The sequence below is a fragment of the Rutilus rutilus genome (assembly GCF_951802725.1).
Source record: "Rutilus rutilus genome assembly, chromosome: 13".
NCBI classification, from domain to species: domain Eukaryota; kingdom Metazoa; phylum Chordata; class Actinopteri; order Cypriniformes; family Leuciscidae; genus Rutilus; species Rutilus rutilus.
In genome coordinates, this window is record NC_140218.1 from 33,387,118 (window position 1) to 33,408,134 (window position 21,017).

Consider the following 21,017-nt stretch of genomic DNA (forward strand, 5'->3'; position numbering starts at 1 on the left):
GTATGGGCATGCTTGAGCTTCCGCTTACCTTATTTGAATGCTATATGTAAGTTGTTCGTTGATCTTGTGTACCTAGATGATCTTGAATCAAATGGCATTTAATTGCATACTATATGTTTCCCCACTGGAAAAGTGACAACCTAAATGTGCTTCATGCTGTAACAATTAAGTTAACGGTTTATGAATTTGTAGGTACAAACTATAGGTATGGTTTACAAATCGGAGAGCACAGAGTGGGAACTTTTAGGTGCAGTTTAAATAATCCATGGGCACAATCTGTTAAAACGAGGGAACAATTTAAGAATCTGTGAGATTTTACGGTTTATAAACTGAGGGGACGAATTGCAAACCATGGGCCTGGATTTCTCCTACAGGTGACTTCAAAGGCTCAGTAAAACATACTTTGTTTTGGCCTTATCCCCAAGCAGAATTGTACTTTCATCTGTATTTTCTCAGTTTCATCCATGAAGTAGTCGTAGAACTTCGTGCACAGTACAAAGAGTTTCTGGCTGTTGTCTCAATACTTACCCTACACATGATAACAGAACTGCCCACACATTCTGATAAGTATTGCGATTAAGAATTCGAACAAAACAAATTTAAACTGGAGCATCTTTGACTATAAAGCTATAAAGAGATAAGGAGTTAAAAATTAACAAGTTTAGTCTAAGTAGGTCTTAAAGAAAACATCAGGTTATAAAAATCAGATCCAGTGTTCTCATGTTGTTTTTAATACTAATTTAAAGACAATATCTTACATAGGAGTAAAGAAATATTTTAAGTCTAAAAATCTTAATGAAATTACAAAATGCAACAGTACAAATCAGACATAAAAAAAAAAAAAAAATTATATTTACAAAGACCTAAAAACAAACAAACGCATCTTTACATAGTTCTACATAATGTGCAAAATTACGGTCAAGAGTCTGCTTTTTTTTTTCGTGGGCATGCTTACCTCCATATTAGTATATATTTTTTAAATACTGAAGATTTATACAAACTCATTTCATGAAAGCTCTGGTACGTCAGTTACAAAGAAACACCACAACAGTAGCATCAACAGTTAGGTAGCAACTTCTGCACCATGGTGTCATTTTATAGCCGGTGTACCTGATGCATTGTTCTGAAAGACCTCGCTAATTGCTTGGCAAGTGCAGTATTCTTTCCTGTGCTGATATAGTACTTCCTGTTAAAACAGGAAATTGTGGTGGGACATTAGTTTCACATGTTCTTTAAACATTTTGCATATAGTGTTAAATTAGTCTAATTTGGTATTGTGATCACTGCCATAAAAACAAACCATTTCAGAATAAATAGAGTCCGTAGACATGAAAAGCTTCAAGTAGAATTAAGTAGAGTCATCTACATTTTAACATGAGGTGACCGCATCATTATAACTAAAAATAGCAGCTTTTACTTATATTGTATCCAGTGCTGTATTACTACAGTGATGAAAGGTTTTGATCCACTTCAAATGTTGACTACTGTAGTTCTGAAATCTTGCATTACTCATGTTGCTTCACCCTGTGATTATCAGAACAGGTTCAATTATAAACAATGCTTTACATAAAAAAGGGTCCGTTAAGCATTATAAATGCGTTGCATTTATTTTGGCCTCATCCTCTATAGTGAGCGTTGGATTGTCATACATCTCCAAACTTCTACCCTTGGTTTTAATGTCATCCGTCTCTTCATCCTTCTCTTTTTCTTTGCAACACTTGCAGCAGCAGCAGCAGCGAGTCCTGCAGAAAGTCATGCCGGCGGTAACCACTCTGTCCCAGGGTTTGAGGGAATGCAACGGTTTGGGCAAGAAGTCCCAGCTGCGGAGGAATGAGGGCAGGAAACGCGGGCAGCGATTCTGCATGATGTTCACTATGACCACAGCGATCGCAAAGACCACAACAGGCACTCCGACCCCCACCAAGACCTGCCACCCCGCAATGGAGAGGCCTAGGACTGACAGCGGGAAAAGGAGGAAGCACAGGACGAGATACAACGCCGCGAACCAGCGGTACTTGGCCGTGCGGTCGCCCAGAGCTTTGGCCATTCGGATAGGGATGCGCGTGAAGGGGATGGGATACCACAGTAGGATACCACAGATGTTGAAAAAGAAGTGACAGAGCGAAATCTGGAAGAAAATACAAATGATATAGTCACAAATCAAAACAGCAACTTAAACTAGAACTTTTTAATAGGGGTGAAACGGTGCATGTATTTGTAACGAACATTATATACTTGCCTGTAAATGTAAAACAAGTATTTCCATTTCGGATAAAGGATTAGCCTGACAGCAAGCGAGTCTACGTTTCGCAGAATTTAGTGATCCATCAAACTGTGTGACCGTATACGTACAGTATAGCATGTGCTGTAGTGACGGTAGGATTCAGGTTAGTGTTGGGATTAGGCTTATGGTGACAACAGCACCTCGTAAGGTCACGAAATTTGGTGAAAAACTGGCACGGACATGCATGTAAGGTCCTTGCACACGGAGTCAGAAATTCTCGTCTGCAATTTTCGCAAATCTCTTCCCCAAATTACAAAGCACCATAAACGGTTTGTTGTTATCGATTGAAGCATTATTGACAGTATTTTATTTAAAGATAGACACAGTTTGCTCAGCAAACTGTTTATTAAGCTTGGTTTTTTCCCACTGCTCTACTGAAAAGATACCAAACTGTGAATTCAATACCGAGGTACGTTCTGAACTGTCATTTTTGTGTGCCGTTCACCTCTCTTATTCTCCCAGCAGGGCAGTAACAAACCTGTAGTGAGTTAGCCAGTGTCTCTCCAGGACTGGCTAAAGCAGCTAGAATAGCAGTGGTTGTTGTGCCAATGTTGGAGCCCAGCGTGAGTGGATAAGCCCTCTCGATGCTAATGACACCAATACCTGAATAGGAAGAAAAAGGCGCCAAGGCTTAAGTAAATAATTTTTACCCACTTATCATGTTAACTGTCACAATATACAGCAGTGGTGGGAAGAATGATTGGTTATTCACAAATCATTTATTATGATCTTGTACTGTTTTTATAAATAGAAATCATCAACAATCAAATACGTCACAGACCAAGTCATCTTAAATGTAATCAACTTAATGATTACCAAGGCTGCACTTGATCTGAAATGCTAGGTCTTATTTTCTATGTAGGGTCAAATGCAATTGTGACCAGCCCGATCAATATGACCAGCATGAAGACCTGTAGATGTACTTGTATTGCAGTTAAAGGGTTTCTCTACTGACCGACTAGTGGAGTGATGGCTGAGGTGAAGACCGAGCTGCTCTGAACAATGAAGGTCATTCCCGCTCCAACAAGGATGGCAAGATATCCCGTGAGCCAGGCGAAGGGGAAGGGGAAATCTGGCAACAGTTAAAGCCGTATTAGAAAGGTCATGAACAATATGTTTAGTATGAAAAAAATAAAAAAGTATCAACTACTAAACTTGAAACTAAAAGGTTGAAGTTAGTGAATTTGTTACAAATCCAACCACCTTTGGACCACAAATTGTTTCCATGGACTGACTGAACTACTTGGCACTTAACCATAAAAATATTAATGTTGGATTAATTTGTAATTTTGTGACATGTTTTACCGCACTTTTTATTACAATGATTTTATGTATAATAGAGTTTTAATTGGTGTACATGTTTTCTTGGCCATTTTTATTCCTTTTATTTTATTTAACGCAGATTTAAATGCAGTTGTCATCAGCTGCTTTAGACGCTCGAGCTTTTTAAAGTCTGGATTCTGAAGAAGTGGATTCTGATTGGCTGTCAATGGTTTTATCAATCATGAGCTAAAAAAGAAAAGTGATTCCAGTGATGTCGTTCCTCTGTGTAATGACTTATGGTGGTGGTGTGGACTTCACTATTCTCTTAGAATTATAAAAATTACAAAAAATTCATATAATTAGAACATTCATAGCTAAAGTCCTTGGTGTAAAAGGGCCTTTAGAAAGCAAACCTTCATAAAAGTGATTTTGTTCATTGGCATTATAAATGGCTACCTCTTATGGGCCAAATGGGTAGGATTGATGAGCGAGGATCATATAATGACAATGGCAGAATTCAGACTGGCATACTATTCCTACTCTTTATCCCATGTAGCAGAAACATGCTTTTCCAAACTCAGTCAATGACTCTTAACTCATCCGCTAAAATAGTCAAGCTAAAAAGGCTAGATTAATTAGTCGGGTTCATCAATTGTTAGTTGTTGGGCTGTGACGGTTGCATTGGTTAAACTGTAAGTACAGTAGATTGATGTACCCGAGTGTCCTCTGATAGCAACAGCACCTGCACATACACACACCTGTGGCACTCAGACACACTCAGGCTCATATAATGTTCCTGTTCAGCTCATCAGGCAGCAGGACTGAATCACCTGTGCTGACTATCATATGACAGGATACATGCTCACACACTTACTACGCACTACACCTACAGGAATGTGCTGAGACGGAATTCTGGGAAGAATTACCAAATGCATGTTTTTATTACAGGGTCAAATATTTGCCACATGTGTCTTTGTCTTCAACTCTGTAAAAGTCACAAGAGCGCATATCACAGGTTAATATTAGCGATTAACAGCAGAGCTTATCAGCAGAAGATTAATCTCTCATGTTGACTCACCTGTGTTGAGCACCTTTTTGATGACGACCGCCACCTGACCCTTCAACATGGAGTTCAGCAGCTTGACGATCAGAATGAGGCAGGTACAGAGAGCCATCAATGACAGAGCCAACAAAATCAACCCCACTGCCAGGTCAGGAAGATTAGCGAACACAAACATGTGAGTACCTGAAGAGAGAGATGTCAGAGATTACGAAAATATAAAGCAACATTCATGAAACGGGTTGGGAAGTCATGTTGGTTTGCATTAGTTTTAGAGGATTTGGGGGCATTTATCGGCTAGAAAACCAGCAAACCACCCTAGGTTGGGTTAGTTGGTTTGTCATGCAACATTGATTAACTAAAATATTTTTACAAATATAATCACTTGTAATATGATTCAATTACTTAGCACTTTTGACCAATAGGTGGCATGGTTACCAAATTGATGTTGTGTGGTCAGTGTGAGGACACAAGGACACATACAAAGTTCGGTGTCAATATGCCAAAGTGTTGCAGAGTTACAGCCTCAGAATCAGCTTGGCACCAGGCCATCAAATTTGTTGAAGTGTTATTCAAGAACGGTTTGGTCAAACGAAAAGCTTTTAAGAACTTTTTGTCAGAATGGTCTGAAGATGATCTGTGCCAATTTTGGTGAAAATCAGACTAATGTCTAATAGTAAAAAAAAAAAGTGAGCAGACAGCAAGTTCAAGTGAATTTGGCATAATTGGTGTCATTGTGGTGTCAGTATGACAGTGACAAGGAATCTATCAAGATCAGTTTAAAGATCAATTTCAGAAATTAGATACATTTCAAACTGGCGGATATGGGATAATTGGGTATCATTCGATTCGACAAGCTGCACTGAATTAAAAGAGACCAGTTTTATGATTTGAGCAAGCAGTTCAGATGTTAGAAGCAAAAATAGCCATTTTCATATTTCTTGACCAGTAGGTGGCGCAGTGCCGAAACCCTGAATGTAGCCTCAGGTCATGCTTGTGATGACGTTTCAAGACTTGTCTCAATACGCTAAATCATTGCGAAGATATAGTCTAAATGTTGTAGACAGCTATTGGATATAGCATCCAATTGCACGTTACTTGAGAGTGGTTAGGTTTATCAAAACGCTTTTTTCATAACTTTTTTTTTTGCAAATCAGAAGAACTGTCAAGGACAAGTTCAGAAAAATTCTAAATGGCTGAAAAATGGTCATGGTGAATGCAATTGAATCGTCTTGAGCCAAGGAACCAGAAGGGAAGTTTCTTGCCCTTACAGTTCAAAAGTTATAAGCATAAAAGTGCACAATCTTAAAAGATACGGAGGGCTATTTTAAGATATTAAGTACAAATTATGCTAAAGAAATGATGGTACTACTAGTAGTTGGTTTCTTTATTTGATAGTTCAATCATTTTTTAAATCAGCCAAGAGGCTGCAAGGGTGACTGTTACAAAGGTTCAGAGAAAAATGGTGTAAAAATGTATTGAAAACAACCAAAGAAATATACCATTTATAGCTGCCTTGGTGTTTTAAGAAGGTGGTTCCTTGCAAGGGCATTAACAAATTTGGGTGTCATTGAAATCCCCAGATATAGTTTACTGAAAATGTTTTAAAAATTCTCAGTCCGGGAAGTGCTAGACTAAGGTGCTCCTTAAAGAGCCAAGCATACTCTTTCACAGTTGAAGGACTCAATGATTAAATACTCGAGTCCACTCAACCAAGTCAAGGCTGGAATTTCAACATGGTATCTAACTGCTAGCATTGATTTAAATCACCCAAATTTATACCCAGAGGAAAAGTCCTTTGTTCAGGTACGCTGGCCTCGGCTGTCATGAAGAATAGCCCCATTGAAAAGGTAGAGTAGATGGATGGGATAAGGGGAAAGGTGAAGCTAAGATCTCCCTCGGCATTTAACAGAAGCCATTGTATTCATGACTGTGAGAGTGAGTCAATGGCTTCAAGCTAAAATAAGTGAACTAAGCAAGGAAGAGAACGGGAAATGGACTGATTTTAGGCTTTAGCTGTTGATCCAGGAAGGTCCTGTGATGGTTGCTACAAGATCCACAACAAACAGAGCAGAGACACTCACATTTTTCTAAGTTGAGCGTTTCTGTTTGGTTCTCTTGAGTCCAGACCTGGCCGTCCTCAGTCCAGCAGAGAGCATCAGGGGTGCAGTTTGCAAATCCAGGGACTGATATATTCACAAGGTTCTGAAATGGACGAAGAGTACATCCTCAGAATGAAACCTCACATACGAGAGAGAATATTTAAAGCTTTTGTCCTGGCTGGCTATCTAACAAATACATACAGAACGTATTACGGTGTGGAAATATATACCAATACATATACTAATATATGCCAAGTAGTTGATTGGCCTATACTTATTACTAAAACGTGTCAATGAAAATAGTTCAAAAACTAAAAATGGTCAATTTTACACAATATGTGTGTGGTGTGTATGTTTATGCATATAGAGTGGTGCAAGTATGATGCCACTTTGTAGGTCAATCGGCAGTTCGCATCGCATCTGGTTCCCTCGACAAACTCAATAGGATTTTTCCATAGGCTTTTGGATTATCGCAAAAAACAAGCTCTGTAGTCAACAAACGTTTGACACATGTTTTGTCCATCAAGATAATAATCACAGATGAACACAACTTCTATGAATTTTGAAGCTGTGCAGCTTCAAATGCAGTCGCCTGAAGTAAAAAGCTAAAGGTAGGCCATAAACAAACTACACCACGGTCCCACAAATTCAATATCACCATAACTAAGCTTCCGACAACTCTTTCAATTCTTATCTAAAAACATTTTCCCAGACCATTTGAGTTAGAATAGTTTATAAGAGCACAATTATAAGCATAACGAGGCTGTAAAAGCGGACTGAGTTTACATGTTCAGCGTGATGACGTTTAATCTCCTCGACAGCCTGTTAGTCCCATTAGCCACTTGTTAGCAACCGCATTTTTCAAGACACGTAACAGCTTCAAACACATCACGAGTGGGGTAATACTGATGTATTTTACGTCGTAGAATAAAACGTGAAAGTGTCTTGAGCCTGTGTTCCCCACAGACCTTATTTCAGCCATTCAACCAAAACCCCATTCAAAAAACCCATTGACTTGGGGACGATGGAACCGGAAGTGTTAAAATGCTAACTCGTTTCCACGGTTTGGCCTATAAAGTGTGTCATACCTGCACGACGTAACGCAAAGACCAAAAACTGATGAACCTCAGTTTTGATGGAAATAACATCACAACATTTATTTCTAACGTCATACCTGCACCACTCCATTAGAGTATCACATTGTTAGCTTAGCAACATGCTAACACTATTACACTGCATACTGTCTGAGTAGGTACTACATTTAAATTTTTTATTTGCGACCATTAACAAAGTATGCTCTATATAGAATGAATATGGATAGTATGAATGAAATTCAGATGTACAGTACTACATCCCTCAGGAAGTTACTGTCACGTGATCTATGATGTCTGGTGCGTCGCTTCACTTCCATTCATAAATCCTCCCCCGTGGCCTCATGGGATAGTAAAGTAGTTGGTCATCCAGGGACTTTTCGAATACTTTGTATTTGGACATGCTTCTTTTGGCTAACTGTTTTTCTTTTACAGTAGGTAAGTATTTGATTTTGGATGCAGTGTTAGTCTCTGTGTTCTGTGCATTAGGACAACTTTTTGAATGACGTCGTTGTGTGCGAAGTTTCGAAACAGAGCAACAGCTCTAACAAATCTCCTAACCTTATCTCCTAACAAAATGTATCATGAATTTAGATAAAAGTCTTGCATATCTGTATTTGTATATACAAAAATAGACCCATTGTTTCACTTTTGAATTCCCATCAGTATGATAAATCCTATTTCCTCATGTTTTAACAGCCTACTCTGGTGACTGACGATAAATAGTGGGAGCGCTGGACTCAACCCATTTTCAGTTCCCTCACCGTGATTTTTTGCGTTTTACACCAGATCTTGACCAAACTTTTGTTCCGGGCCGCAGGGTCTCCAGTGGCGATGTCACGGATCACAGAGGTGTCCAGCTGGAAGAACAAGGGGAAAAAAGGTTCCCAATAAAGATACAGTAGAGAGCAAAGCAAGTTCATAGAGATCATTATATTCAATTGTCTAAATACACTTTTGGGGTAAAAAAAATGAGGCGTCAGATTCTGAACCACCCGATGTATTGCAACATAAATATTGGTGTGTCCTCTTGGGAAGTTTGTATTTACAAGTTGGGAAGTCGTAATTATGCGTTCAAGTAAAGGCCCTGATATACAGTCAGTTCTGATATCTTTTTCGTTCTTCACTAAGGGGTAAAAAGATGTTCGAATACGTGAGCAGCGATATACTGTTAGCGAACATCTGATGCCGTCCACACAGCTGAGAGCGACGGTTAGATGAATTTGTAAATATATGCTATGTGCTTTCCTCTAAATAACAAAAATGACAGCAGTGAGAAAACAGCAGATAAGAAAGCATCTGATCATAGCGACGTGGATACGTTTGCAAAAGCTCTGCAATTCGGCACTATCCTGTCATGTCACGTTTATTCAAATAGAACTTTATACAATAGATTCCTTAAAATCAAGCAGCTTTACAGTATTAAACATAAAAAACAGTGTAAGTGTCTTTCAAGTAGAATAACAACTTCAGTTTCTACTATAAAAGCGACTCTCCAGTGTTAATGTTATAACTTGTAGACGTTTGACCTCGACAGATGCAACAGACAAATTAATTAATTTCACGTCAAAGAAGGCGGAGCCTCAGAGCCACACCCACCTCTTACAACATCACCACGGACCAATGGTAGTTCGAAAGCATTTACCAGCCAAAGCGAACTTTTCCAGAAAGTTGGCTTTGGCAAGCTGAAACGAACATCAAGCAAACTTTGTTTTGGCCTGATTTTTTCTCTCTCGAAATGACGTCACATCAGTTCTTTCTTCGATTCTGCTTGTAGTATGTCGGGGCCTTAAGATGGTGATGTACCCTTTCTACTAAACACAGCAAGGTTTTTTTAACTACTAAAAAAAGATTAAATGTGTATCAGATGTGTTTTTGCTTCAAGTTATTATTGAATTTATGAAGGGGCTCTTCTATCGCTAATGTACAATACTATCATATTTTGGACATGCAACTTAGCATATATAAAATAAAATAAAAACAGTCATTTTAAACACTTTAACAAATATACCGTCAATAAAGAAGCTGTTTCCATTGCGCTCGTGTTGTTTTCTCACTGACACATCCCCAACTTTGAAACTCTAGGCTCAATCTTTAGTTTCCCCACTTGTAACAATTACATTGTGGTGGCCTTCATGTGCCATAAATCATAAATACAATCTTTCTGATATGACTTGAAGTCACCATATGAACCAAGTAACTTGTTTGCCGTTAAATAATGGGACAATAACAATGACAAAACTAGATGTGACGAAAGAGTTTATGCAAAGAAGTGGCAGCAAAAGAGGCTTATATGATCAGCTGCCCGATACAGATGAAGTAACAGCTACTAGATGAACCAACAGGTCCACTTCGTAAGCACTGATGTTGACCTCACCTCAATGATGTTCTTGGTGAGGGGTTCAGTGATGACCTTTAACAGTTCCGGAGCGTCTGCACCGCTCTGAATGTTAAAGGAGTCAATCACAAGTTCGGTGAGCTTGAAGAGGAATCCTGAGGCCCACTCCAGAGGCAACAGCACCAGGACAGACAGCCAGTTAAAGAAGTCATGGACCGTAGCACCAGCAAACGCCCTGAACCACACAGAATGAATGTCAAATCCCATTTCTCGGATGTGCAACTCCATTTCCTTCAGCAAGTAACTTTCAAAGTGGCTGAAAAAGAGCCATGTCACTTCTACTTTTGCACCGCTTTATCTTAAGACAAAAATAGTGTATTAGCATACACATTAATCCAATGACCCTCAACAGATGTTATTACACTAATTTGGAGGCATGTTTAAAGGGGTCATGAAATTGATTTGTTTTATTATTTTAATATGTTCCTTGAGGTTCACTTATAAATGTTAATCATTTTTTTGCACAAAATACCAACGCATTCTCATCCTAGGGTGTCATATACTGACGCTTTTGACATTTCGTCTACATCCAACGCACATGGCACCCTTTAGCGTCAATATGAGACGCAGATAGCTTTGTTCGGTTATGGGTAGGTCTGGGGTAGGGTTAGGGTTAGACCGCTAGGAGGCGCCTTCTGGCCCATATCTATCTGCGTCTCATATTGACGCTAAAGGGTGCCATGTGCGTTGGATGTAGACGAGATGTCAAAAGCATCAGTATATGACGCCCAAGGATGAGAACGGGCTGCAAAATACATATGTGCAAAAACTATCTTTAACCCTCACTCTGATCCTCTGTCTGAAATGATCAGTTTTTAAGGTGTTGCTCCTTTAAGGCTTGTCAGCAAACGGCCATGGTTATGATTGGCTAACGTCATTGCCTAAGAAACAGTATCAGTGCCCACTCGCTATTGCACACGAGTGAGTGTTTTAAAAACCTTATCCATATAAAACCGTCGTTTACAGACAAGGCATTATGAAATCGTTTACTTGCGTTTTGTGATGCAGCTGCTGTCAGATTCAAAACAGCTGGCAACAAGTTTCTCTGCGAATTACACTGTGCCTCGATTACAAAACAAAATGCTCCGAACAAACATATAATCCTCCGATGAGATCCGGGACGTCATTAAATTAAACCATCCACTTGTTTCTGACGCTGGAATCCTTCTGAAGTCTGTACAGAAATCAGCAAATTAGCTGTTTAAACTGAACGATTCAAAATCAACAATCTTTCACTCTTCCATCTGTCCTGTTGTCGGCAGACTCAAGCGTGGAGTAAACTGAACACACGTCTGTATACTGTATCCAGTGTAGACAGCGTCAGTCATTATAATGGGTTCTATTTGCTTTTGACGCAACGTGACGCTCGCATCCGGTGTAGGAACATGTCAGCCGTTAAGAGACTGAACGCCAGTGGGCGGGGCCTAGGAGATGAAGTTTAATACATTGAACTAAAGATTTACATTTAGTCATTTAGCAGACGCTTTTGTCCAAAGCAATTTAGAACTAAATTAAGAGAGTCATCGTGAAGAGGCAAAAACAACGCAAGAAGTGCTCAAACTACGAAGTTCAGGCATTGTTCAGAGATGATGAGATGAAGTTTCATATACAAATGTATTTTCCTGTGTGACGTCACAGATCCCGCAATATCAAAACGAGGCGTTATTGGAGCTTAATTTTAAGCTCTGAAACAGGATGCAGGATGTTTTATTGGTACAAAGACCTGTTATATATAAAAAGACCAAGGCAAATTTGATTTCTCATGTCATGACCCTTTTAAAAATGACAAAAACTCACAAACAGCAATATATAGGTGATCAAATACTTTAGAGCAAAGCACTACAGAAATTTACGTGACTTTTCCAGGCCTGGACATCAGAGTTTTAAAACTTGATGAACTTTTATGTTGTCCATGACTGTGGGAACACTGTTTAACACGAACAAAAAAAAGCTATATCCACAGTTGGGAATACCTGCGAAACTCATTGCGGTCTCCTGCTTGCATCACGGCCACGATGGTGTTTGTCACAGAAGTGCCGATATTGGCACCCATGATGATTGGCACGGCTGACTTCACCTCCAACACTGAAATTTACAGAGAAAAATTATATTTACACTACCATTCAGAAGTTGAAAAATGTTTTTGAAATAAGTCTCTTATGCTCACCAAGACGGCATCTATCAATAATACATAAAAAACGAATATTGCTACAATAAAAATGACTTTTCTATTGTATTATTTTTAAAATGTCATTTATTCCTGTGATCAAAGCTGAATTCAGCATCATTACTCCAGTCTTCAGTGTCACATGATCCTCCAGAAATCATTCTAATATGCTGATTTCATGATCAGGAAACATTTATTATCATCAGTGTTGAAAAGCATAGAATAGTTCAAAAGAATAGCATTAATTTGAAATAAAAATCTTTGTAATATAATTATGGATACATTATAATATGGATACATTATAAACTTTTGATAAATGTAATGCATTGTTGTTGAATAAAAGTTTGAATTTCCTAAAATATCCCAATGATAGTGTACGACATACGCTAAGACAATTCAACTAGCAATTGAGATTAAACACTTAATGCGACAGAATCAATATGAATGCATTACAATGAACAAATGAATGTCATTTTCAAGAGTCATTTCAGGTGGAAGTGCGTTAAGGTAACGGCTGCACACTTTACAGACTGGATATCGATTTCTTTTTACTTTGAAACAATTTGTGCTACTGTTTTAACATGGAGGTGCTTATCATGTATCAGATATCTGTATAAGCACGAGTCATAAACACACACACACACACACACACACACACACACACACACTCACATCCAGATGACACCATGCTGACCACAATGGAGGACGATGTGCTTGAGCTTTGAACCAGAACAGTGACCAGAACTCCGATCACCAGCCCAGCCACCGGGTTAGACAGGACCGCATTGTCCTGGAAGATATCGCCCGCTGCCTTCCCTGCACACAGTGACAGAACCACAACACATCTATTTCTGTTCACAGATAACATGCCTCTTACACATTAACCATGTTAAACCGATGTGCGCTTTGATAAAGTGCCATTTGTTTGAAGTGCATTTTCACCTTCAACCTACAAAAGATCAAACACTTTAACACCCCCCCCCCCCCGTTTGACAAATATAGTTTCAACAGAGTAAAATATGATTAATATCCAGTGTTGGGTAAGTGCTCAAAAAGTATTTACAAGTAGTGGTAACACTGTTCCTTCATTAATGACTAACTACACAGGAACACATGAGTAACACACTATTAATATTCAAGTACCTACTATTAACTAACAAGAAACTCTGATTAACAAATTAGTAAGTAATCATGCTCAGTTGAATGTGGTAGGTCACTAGTAGCTAATCAGGAACTACACTTTTTTTTTTCACACCTCCCAGAAAACTACTATGTACAGGTTCATAATTAACATGAATAATGCATAATTTATAATAAAAGGTAACGGTAACCCACTAGTAATGACTCAAGTGTTACTATATCATAAGCACTACTTTACTACATATTTGGATCAGTATTCTAAAGTGAAAAACATGATAACTACCTAATATTGACCGAAGTAAGATTTTGAATAGTAATTCCTTCCGATGGATTTGGAAACACTTTAGTCATTACTAGTGTGTTCCCATGATCTTCACTTTACCGATCCAAATAACTAGTAGTAGAAAGATGTCGTAACACTTGAGTCAATACTATCTAAAACCTTACAAAAACCTCAAAGCTTACAATGACTTCAGTCAATATTAGGCAGTTATCAAGCTTTTCACTTTAGAATACTGATCCAAATAACTTGTAGTTCCTTTAGAAGGATGTCGTAACACTTGAGTCATTACTAATGGGTTACCATTACCTTATATTATATATTATACATGCATTATTAATTATGAACCTGTATAGTTCTTAGTCTTCAGTGTGAAAAATAGTAGTTACTCATTAGCTAATATTGAACAAACACATTCAACTTTGCACTATTACTTGCTAATTCATTAATCAGAGTTTCTTGTTAGTTAATAGTAGTTATGTTACTAGTGCGTTACTCATTTGTTCCTGAGTAGTTATTCATTAATGAAGGAACAGTTTTCTAAAGTGTTACCCAAGTAGTTACTAATTACATCAACAGAGTGATTAGATTACTGTACTAATTACTCTCTCTAAAAAATAATGCATTACTTATTACTTTCTAAATCCCATATCAACCTCGAGCAGCTGAACAATACAAGGATAGACGTGCAACTGCTCTTAATTCTTTCAAAATAAATGATATAAAATTGCATAAATGATTCTTGAACTGACCAAAGTATTTACTGTAACTTAAGGGACATTAAAAACATACATTTTAACATTAGATGTTACATTTTGATGTTAAACCCACTTGTTTTATAGAATTGTTCTATAGTCTAAACAGTATTTAATGCAATTACATCATAAGTAATTCTGATGAATAAAATAAGTAAAAAGAAAAATTAAGAGTAAAGGGATAGTAATTAAATCACAGTAATTACTTATCAATGCATTATAGCCAACACTGTTAATATCCTTTAGTACAGTTGCTTGTGTTTCAATGGTTGAATAGAGTATAGAATACTTTTATAGTTTAGTAAAGCATAGAAGAGTTCTTAAGTTAATAAATAAGACAAAAATAGTTGTACCGAGAGAAAAAAAAAAAAAGGACAACACGGAAGAGTTACACAGCATAGAAGTAAAAAAGTATTAAAGTGAAAAAAGTCAGTAAACTTCTATGGAAATGGCCACAGACTATCCTAAAAGTATTTAGATGAATAAATGATTCACATTTTAAAATACTCTAATCTGAATTAAAATGCTCAACAACAACAAAATTAAGAATTGTTACAAGACTATTTATATAAGAAAACCATTGTTTTCATTGAAGAACTTCTTTAAAAAGCAGCTTTTAAATGTTTTATAGAATGAGTTTTTTTATTCGTAATGCAATGGACCGGTCAATGGGACATAAATTAATCCTTAAAGGATGGGACTTTATGGGACATTTGCACAAAAAGAATAAATAATTTACCGTAGGCTATTTTATAAGTCGCTCCGGAGTCGCATATCAGTCAAAAAATGCGCCACGAGGAAGAAAAAAACATATATAGCCTAATTCGCACACACTTTTTTTTTTTTTTTTATTTCACAAAAAATGTTACAGACAGTTCTCCGCTACGGACGTGAGCGCTCTAAAGCGGCACTAAAAGAATGTTTTAAAACTTTCACAGAGACCTCAAACTGAAAGCACAAAGCCTGTCTTTAAATTTAATTTCGTTTTGTATTAATTGTATCTTAATTTTAATCGATGTTTCATCAACCAATTGTCTGGATTTAATAAATAAGAAGTAAATATAGGCTATTAGAAAATAGATAATCAGGACGCTGGCGAACCTGGAGCTCGTCTCATAAATGAACCGAAACTCGGCGTAGGCCTATAAGGTAGCCTATTACCTCACAGACCGAAGACATATAAGCCCCTTTCACACAGAGATTCCGGAAAATACACGGATAAAGTGACCCGGGATTTGACCCGGGTTCATTTGATTTTGGTTCATTCACACTGCCAGTGATTTGCCGGAATCAGAGAGCGCGTTCACACACAACCCGTGTATGTCCCGGAAAGACACGTGACATCGATGTGACTTGTAATGTCTCAGCAGCGTCTTCAGTTTGCTTATGAGCTGCGATTTCTCTCTCGAGAAACCACGCTTGTGCATTTATTTCTCTGATTCGATCATAAAATTGCGCATTTCGTACCGTTTCACAGCTGGCGAACGATCCCGGCTTCAGCGTCATCACTACGACACGGCATTATTACGGCTTTTGTTCACACAGCGCGCGTCCCGGGACTGAACACGGCAATGTTACTAGGTCCCCAACCCGGCATCGATCCCGGCTTTAAACCCGGGTCGTGTTTGCGTTCACACAGAAGGCGTTCCGGCAATTTGCCGGCAATTTCCCGGGTTCAATGCGCTGTGTGAAAGGGGCTATAGATAGCTTGAAATGTCTACTTTTAAGCAAAACAATTCAAAACGAAAGAAAACAGACTGCGCTGCTTATGTAATTCGTATGAAATGTGCATTTCTCTCTGGCGCTGCGAAGATCGTGAGTCGTCAACTTCATCTGTCTAGCCGACACTGACATAAAAAATAACTGTTTTATTAGTAAACAATTAAAATGTCTCCTGCTATATTTTACATATTTGCCTGTTCCTTACAAAACAATGACAGTGGGGTTTTTGACTGGGTTTTTTTTTTTTTTTGCAGCTGCGGACAAATTCTTTCGACACACACACAATATTACATTTTGTGAAAACAGGGGGTGCTGCAGCTCACGCCAGTTCTAGACACGGTGAAAGTTTCCTGATTGTGACGGATGGCCGAATTTACATGACACATTATAAATGAGCATTATAGTCTGCGATAGATACAGTGCCAAAAAGAAGAGAAGAGGATAAAAGGGGATAAAGACAGAGGTAAAGTGATGTAGTGAACGAACAGTTTATCTAATTGCATAGGAGTAAGATACTACAATTTCATGGCAGTTATTTAAACTTAATGTTAGCAGTTGTTCTGAGTTCTCCAGAGGCCCCAGACAGTGTGATTTTGTAACAATCATGTTAGTTTTAAGACGCATTTTTTATTATCAAATTTTTTTAATTAATGTTTTACTCTACAGTTGTGCAGTTTTGGGGGTACAGGGGTACTGTATACAGTACAGGCCAAAAGTTTGGAAACATTACTATGTTTAATGTTTTTGAAAGAAGTTTCTTGCTCATCAAGCCTGCATTTATTTGATCAAAAATACAGAACAAAATTTAATATTGTGATATATTATTACAATTTAAAAATAATTGGTTTTCAATTTATTATACTTTAAATTATCATTTATTTCTGTGATGCAAAGCTGAATTTTCAGGATCATTACTCCAGTCTATCACGTGAACCAAAGATCGCTGGTGTTTCTGACTGTCACAAACTACCTTGTAACCAATCAGGCCAATGTGTGATTTGTCATCCAGTGGATCTCTGAGCTGGAAAGAGTGAGTGAGCGGAGGCGGGGCTAATTTACATATTTATAGAACCGCGTATCCTAAATAAGGCAAGGGTGTCGAGTTACATTCAGGCTATTTTAAGCCATGAAGGTTTTTTTTTTTTAAGGAAAAAACGTTTAAATGTGTCAATTTGGGGGATCAAAGATGAGTTTTAATGGATGAAACTGACCACAGGGGGACATTAAATGCCAGCGCACAATGCAGACAGTGTTTACATGTAATGCGTTTCAGAATCAAATGGCATAACAAATTAGGGAGAATGAGCTAAATGTATTCCTATGTTGCAGAAAATAAATAAACATTTATCTATTCCTGGAAAATATATATTCCAGTAACAGATAAATATTTATTTCTTCATTGTTATTTATACACATACACACACACAGGTTTGGTCAGAAGAATGCCATATGTTTCAGCACCTTCTCAGTTATTGTATATGGCACGTTTCAAAAGTCTCTCACTCTGCCAAAAGACCTGTTCACTTTATATGACAGTTTAGTACAGCACAGTTTCTCTCTCGCTCAAACTTATTAAGAAAAACAAAAGTTGTAAAATTCAAAGAAGTTAAAGAAAGTTTATAGTTACCTCCTACCAGCTGGAAAGCGGAGCTGAGGATGTCCAGAGAGCAGACGAACACGTAGAGCAAACCGACCAGGAGAACGAACTTCACGATGGTCTTGAGAACGCGCAGAACTTTCCCCTTCGTGTCGAGATCTGCGGGAGAAGAACACACAGACACACACACAAAGAGTGTGAGGCGCGCGCAGGGTTCAGTTCAGTCCGGCTGCTCGTGCGCTGCTCTGCTCTGCTCTTACCGGACCACTTCTCCCCGGTGTCCCGGAGCTCGGGGAGATCCCACGGGTCCTCCTCCGACTCGGACTCGGACTCTTCTGCCGCCTTGTAAGACCGAGGTTCGGGTTCGGTTGCACTTGCATCTTTGACCGGGCGGTCTGCGTCTGTGAGAGTAAAGACATGCCGACCGCATGAGAGGAAGAAAGCAGGGAAAGGGAAAAGGGGGGGAAGGAAGTGCGCCCCGGTGTGGAAGTGGAAGTGGATTTATACGGGACACGTACCGAGTTCCGGCGGCGTGGCGAGATGAGCCTCAGCTGTCGGGGCCATTGCCTTCGGTTACAACACACATACAACACACATTATCAGCTAGGTCAAACATTCTTTCTTTCTTTCTTTCTTTCTTTCTTTCTTTCTTTCTTTCTTTCTTTCTTTTTTCTAAGTAAAGTTTTTTCTTTCTTTCTTTCTCTCTCTCTTTCTTTCTTTCTTTCTTTCTTTCTTTCTTTCTTTCTTTCTTTCTTTCTTTCTTTCATCATTTCGTTTTAAGTTAAAGTCCTTTCTTTCTAAGTAAAAGTAAAAAAGTCTTTCTTTCTGATTTATAAAGCAGTGATGAAAACAATAAACAAGAAAAAAACAAAACAATAAAATAATAATACAAAATATTTTCTATTTAGAAAATTAGTGATTACAAACAATAGACATCTTCAAGTAAATTTGTAAATATAAAGTACAAAATTAAGTCTTTTTTTAAAGCAGTGATGAAAACAATAAACAAGAAAATTAAGTGTAAAAAAGTTATTTTCTATTTAGAAAGTAGTAATTACAAACAATAAACAACTTAAAGTATATATGTAAAAAAGTAAACAAGTCTTTCTTTCTTTCTTTCTTTCTTTCTTTCTTTCTTTCTTTCTTTCTTTCTTTCTTTCTTTCTTTCTTTCTTTCTCAGTTAAACAGCAGTGATTTAGTCTTCATGATTGTCGGCTCACCTGCTGCTGGGATTGTGGTGGACGTGTTAATATCTCACAAATGCACACAGATTCATTGTGTTTACTTATATATACTGAGAAATGATCAGTCTGTCAGCAGACCATTCATACGTCAATATTCTGTCATTTCCACCACACCATTAAGCAACAGTTTATCCACTCCCCGACACTCATGATTAAAAACTTCTCTGCTGTGAGCACATGCTTGCTCTGATACACCCAGAAAAAAAAGAAAACACCAAGCATGCTTTGCGAAGCACTTAGCAAAATGATTTTAGACCGATGTTCCTACCTTGTGTGTCCTGTGAGTGTGTGGTGGATGTAAGTCCAGGATCTACCTATAGAGGAGGCGCACAGGTGTCTTATATAGCCTACACCTGCAGCAGGAGAGCCCGCGCGTCACTGCTCTAAAGTCCAGAGCGGGTGGTCCTTCACTTCACTTCACTTCACCTCACCTCACTTCACCGCACTCAGTGCATGCAGGCAAATATAGGCCATGTATCAGCGATACAACCTTGAAATAAAACACAATGTAAAATCCTGTATTTTCTCTCTGCATCAGTAAAACTTTGTAAAATATCTATTCTATTCTATTCTATTCTATTCTATTCTATTCTATTCTATTCTATTCTATTCTATTCTATTCTATTCTAGAAACGGTTAGCCCTCAGTGAGAATACGAAGAGACGACTGCCTCTTTAAATCGGTAGCTCTACATTACTATATTTGTGACCCTGGACCACAAAACCAGTCACATGGGTAATTATTATTTTTTATTTTTTATTGAGATTTATACATCGACTGAAAGCTGAATAAATAAGCTTTCCATTGATGTATGGTTTGTTAGGATGGGACAATATTTGGCCGAGATACAACTATTTGAAAATCTGGAATCTGAGGCTGTAAAAAAACAAACGAAACATTGAGAAAATCGGCTTTAAAGCTGTCCATTTATGTTCGCGATTGTGCTGCATACAGTTACAAAAATAAATGTTTTATATATTTACGGTAGGAAATGTACAAAATATCATCATGGAACATGATCTTCTTAATATCCTAACCCATACAATTTATTTCTGGCTATTGCCACAAATATATCTTTGCTACTTGTGACTGGTTTTGTGATCCAGGCAGGGTCATATTTAGTAAGTGAAAAGTAGCCTACCGATACTTAAATTGGTACCAAGTCAATACAACATTTTTATAAATTATATAATGATACCAGTCTTTCTGCAGTACAGTTCAAATTGGTACACATGTAGGCTACTGTTTGACTAACAGAAAAATGTCATATCATTACAAGTATTACTGTTAACTAGCTAAAAAACAAAACTATTAACTCGGGGCTCAAAACTATTTTTTTTTTTTTTTTACATCTGATAGTTGCCCTGACATTCACTGGCCCCGTCTAAATACATTAATAAAGTTATTGCTTTCATTGTTTTTGAAAGCCTATAACCTTAAGATACCAACATTTTAGGCAATTCTTCTCGATTCCAATTTACGATCACAGCAAAAACTAATACCAACCTAACTAACATAAGGTTCAAATATTAAAGACAAGTAAATCCAATAATAAAATAAGAACAAATAAACAAATAATAAGCAATAGCACAAATAAATACAAGACAACAAAGGTAAAATGATACAAACAGTGCTTGTGAAAACTGTATTACTGTATAAAGTAAATATAGATACCTAAAGCTACAGTTATTTAGTGAATTTAGTTATTTAGTAAAGAGCAGTGAGAGATTGTCTGTTTTGTTGTTGTTGTTGTTGTTGTTTGATTAACATTATTAACATAGGAAAGAAAAGGTTGCTGTCACTTTAAGACGTAATGCATGGATTCGTTATATTGACGCACATTCTTAAATGTTTACGTCTAGAATGTAAAGAAGGTCTTAGCATGTTTAAATTATGTTCAATGATTAACAGCTA

At 37.7% G+C, this 21,017-nt stretch overlaps 1 protein-coding gene across 1 annotated transcript; it reads right to left on the reverse strand.

The window, feature by feature from the left end:
* Positions 1 to 676: 676 nt before the first annotated feature.
* On the reverse strand, positions 677 to 19,405 carry slc34a2b (solute carrier family 34 member 2b). Its single transcript, XM_084429009.1, has 13 exons — positions 19,372 to 19,405; positions 18,378 to 18,426; positions 18,120 to 18,260; positions 17,890 to 18,018; positions 13,038 to 13,181; positions 12,172 to 12,283; positions 10,178 to 10,373; positions 8,565 to 8,660; positions 6,692 to 6,812; positions 4,626 to 4,793; positions 3,240 to 3,356; positions 2,763 to 2,887; positions 677 to 2,128 (listed from the first exon to the last, which is right to left on the reverse strand). Exons 2-13 carry the CDS (start codon positions 18,421 to 18,423, stop codon positions 1,589 to 1,591), a joined length of 1,935 nt encoding a protein of 644 aa, XP_084285135.1. The 5' UTR covers positions 18,424 to 18,426; positions 19,372 to 19,405; the 3' UTR covers positions 677 to 1,588.
* Between the last annotated feature and the right edge of the window lie 1,612 nt (positions 19,406 to 21,017).

Bases quoted from the DNA above. Each gene is read 5' to 3' on its own strand.
- slc34a2b (XM_084429009.1), bottom strand. From the start codon at position 18,423: ATGGCCCCGACAGCTGAGGCTCATCTCGCCACGCCGCCGGAACTCG. The intron at 13,182-17,889 runs GTAACTATAAAC...CACTGTGTGCAG, and splicing joins CGCTTTCCAGCTGGTAGGAG to GGAAGGCAGCGGGCGATATC. The intron at 4,794-6,691 runs GTGAGTGTCTCT...CTCTCTCTTCAG, and splicing joins AACGCTCAACTTAGAAAAAT to GTACTCACATGTTTGTGTTC.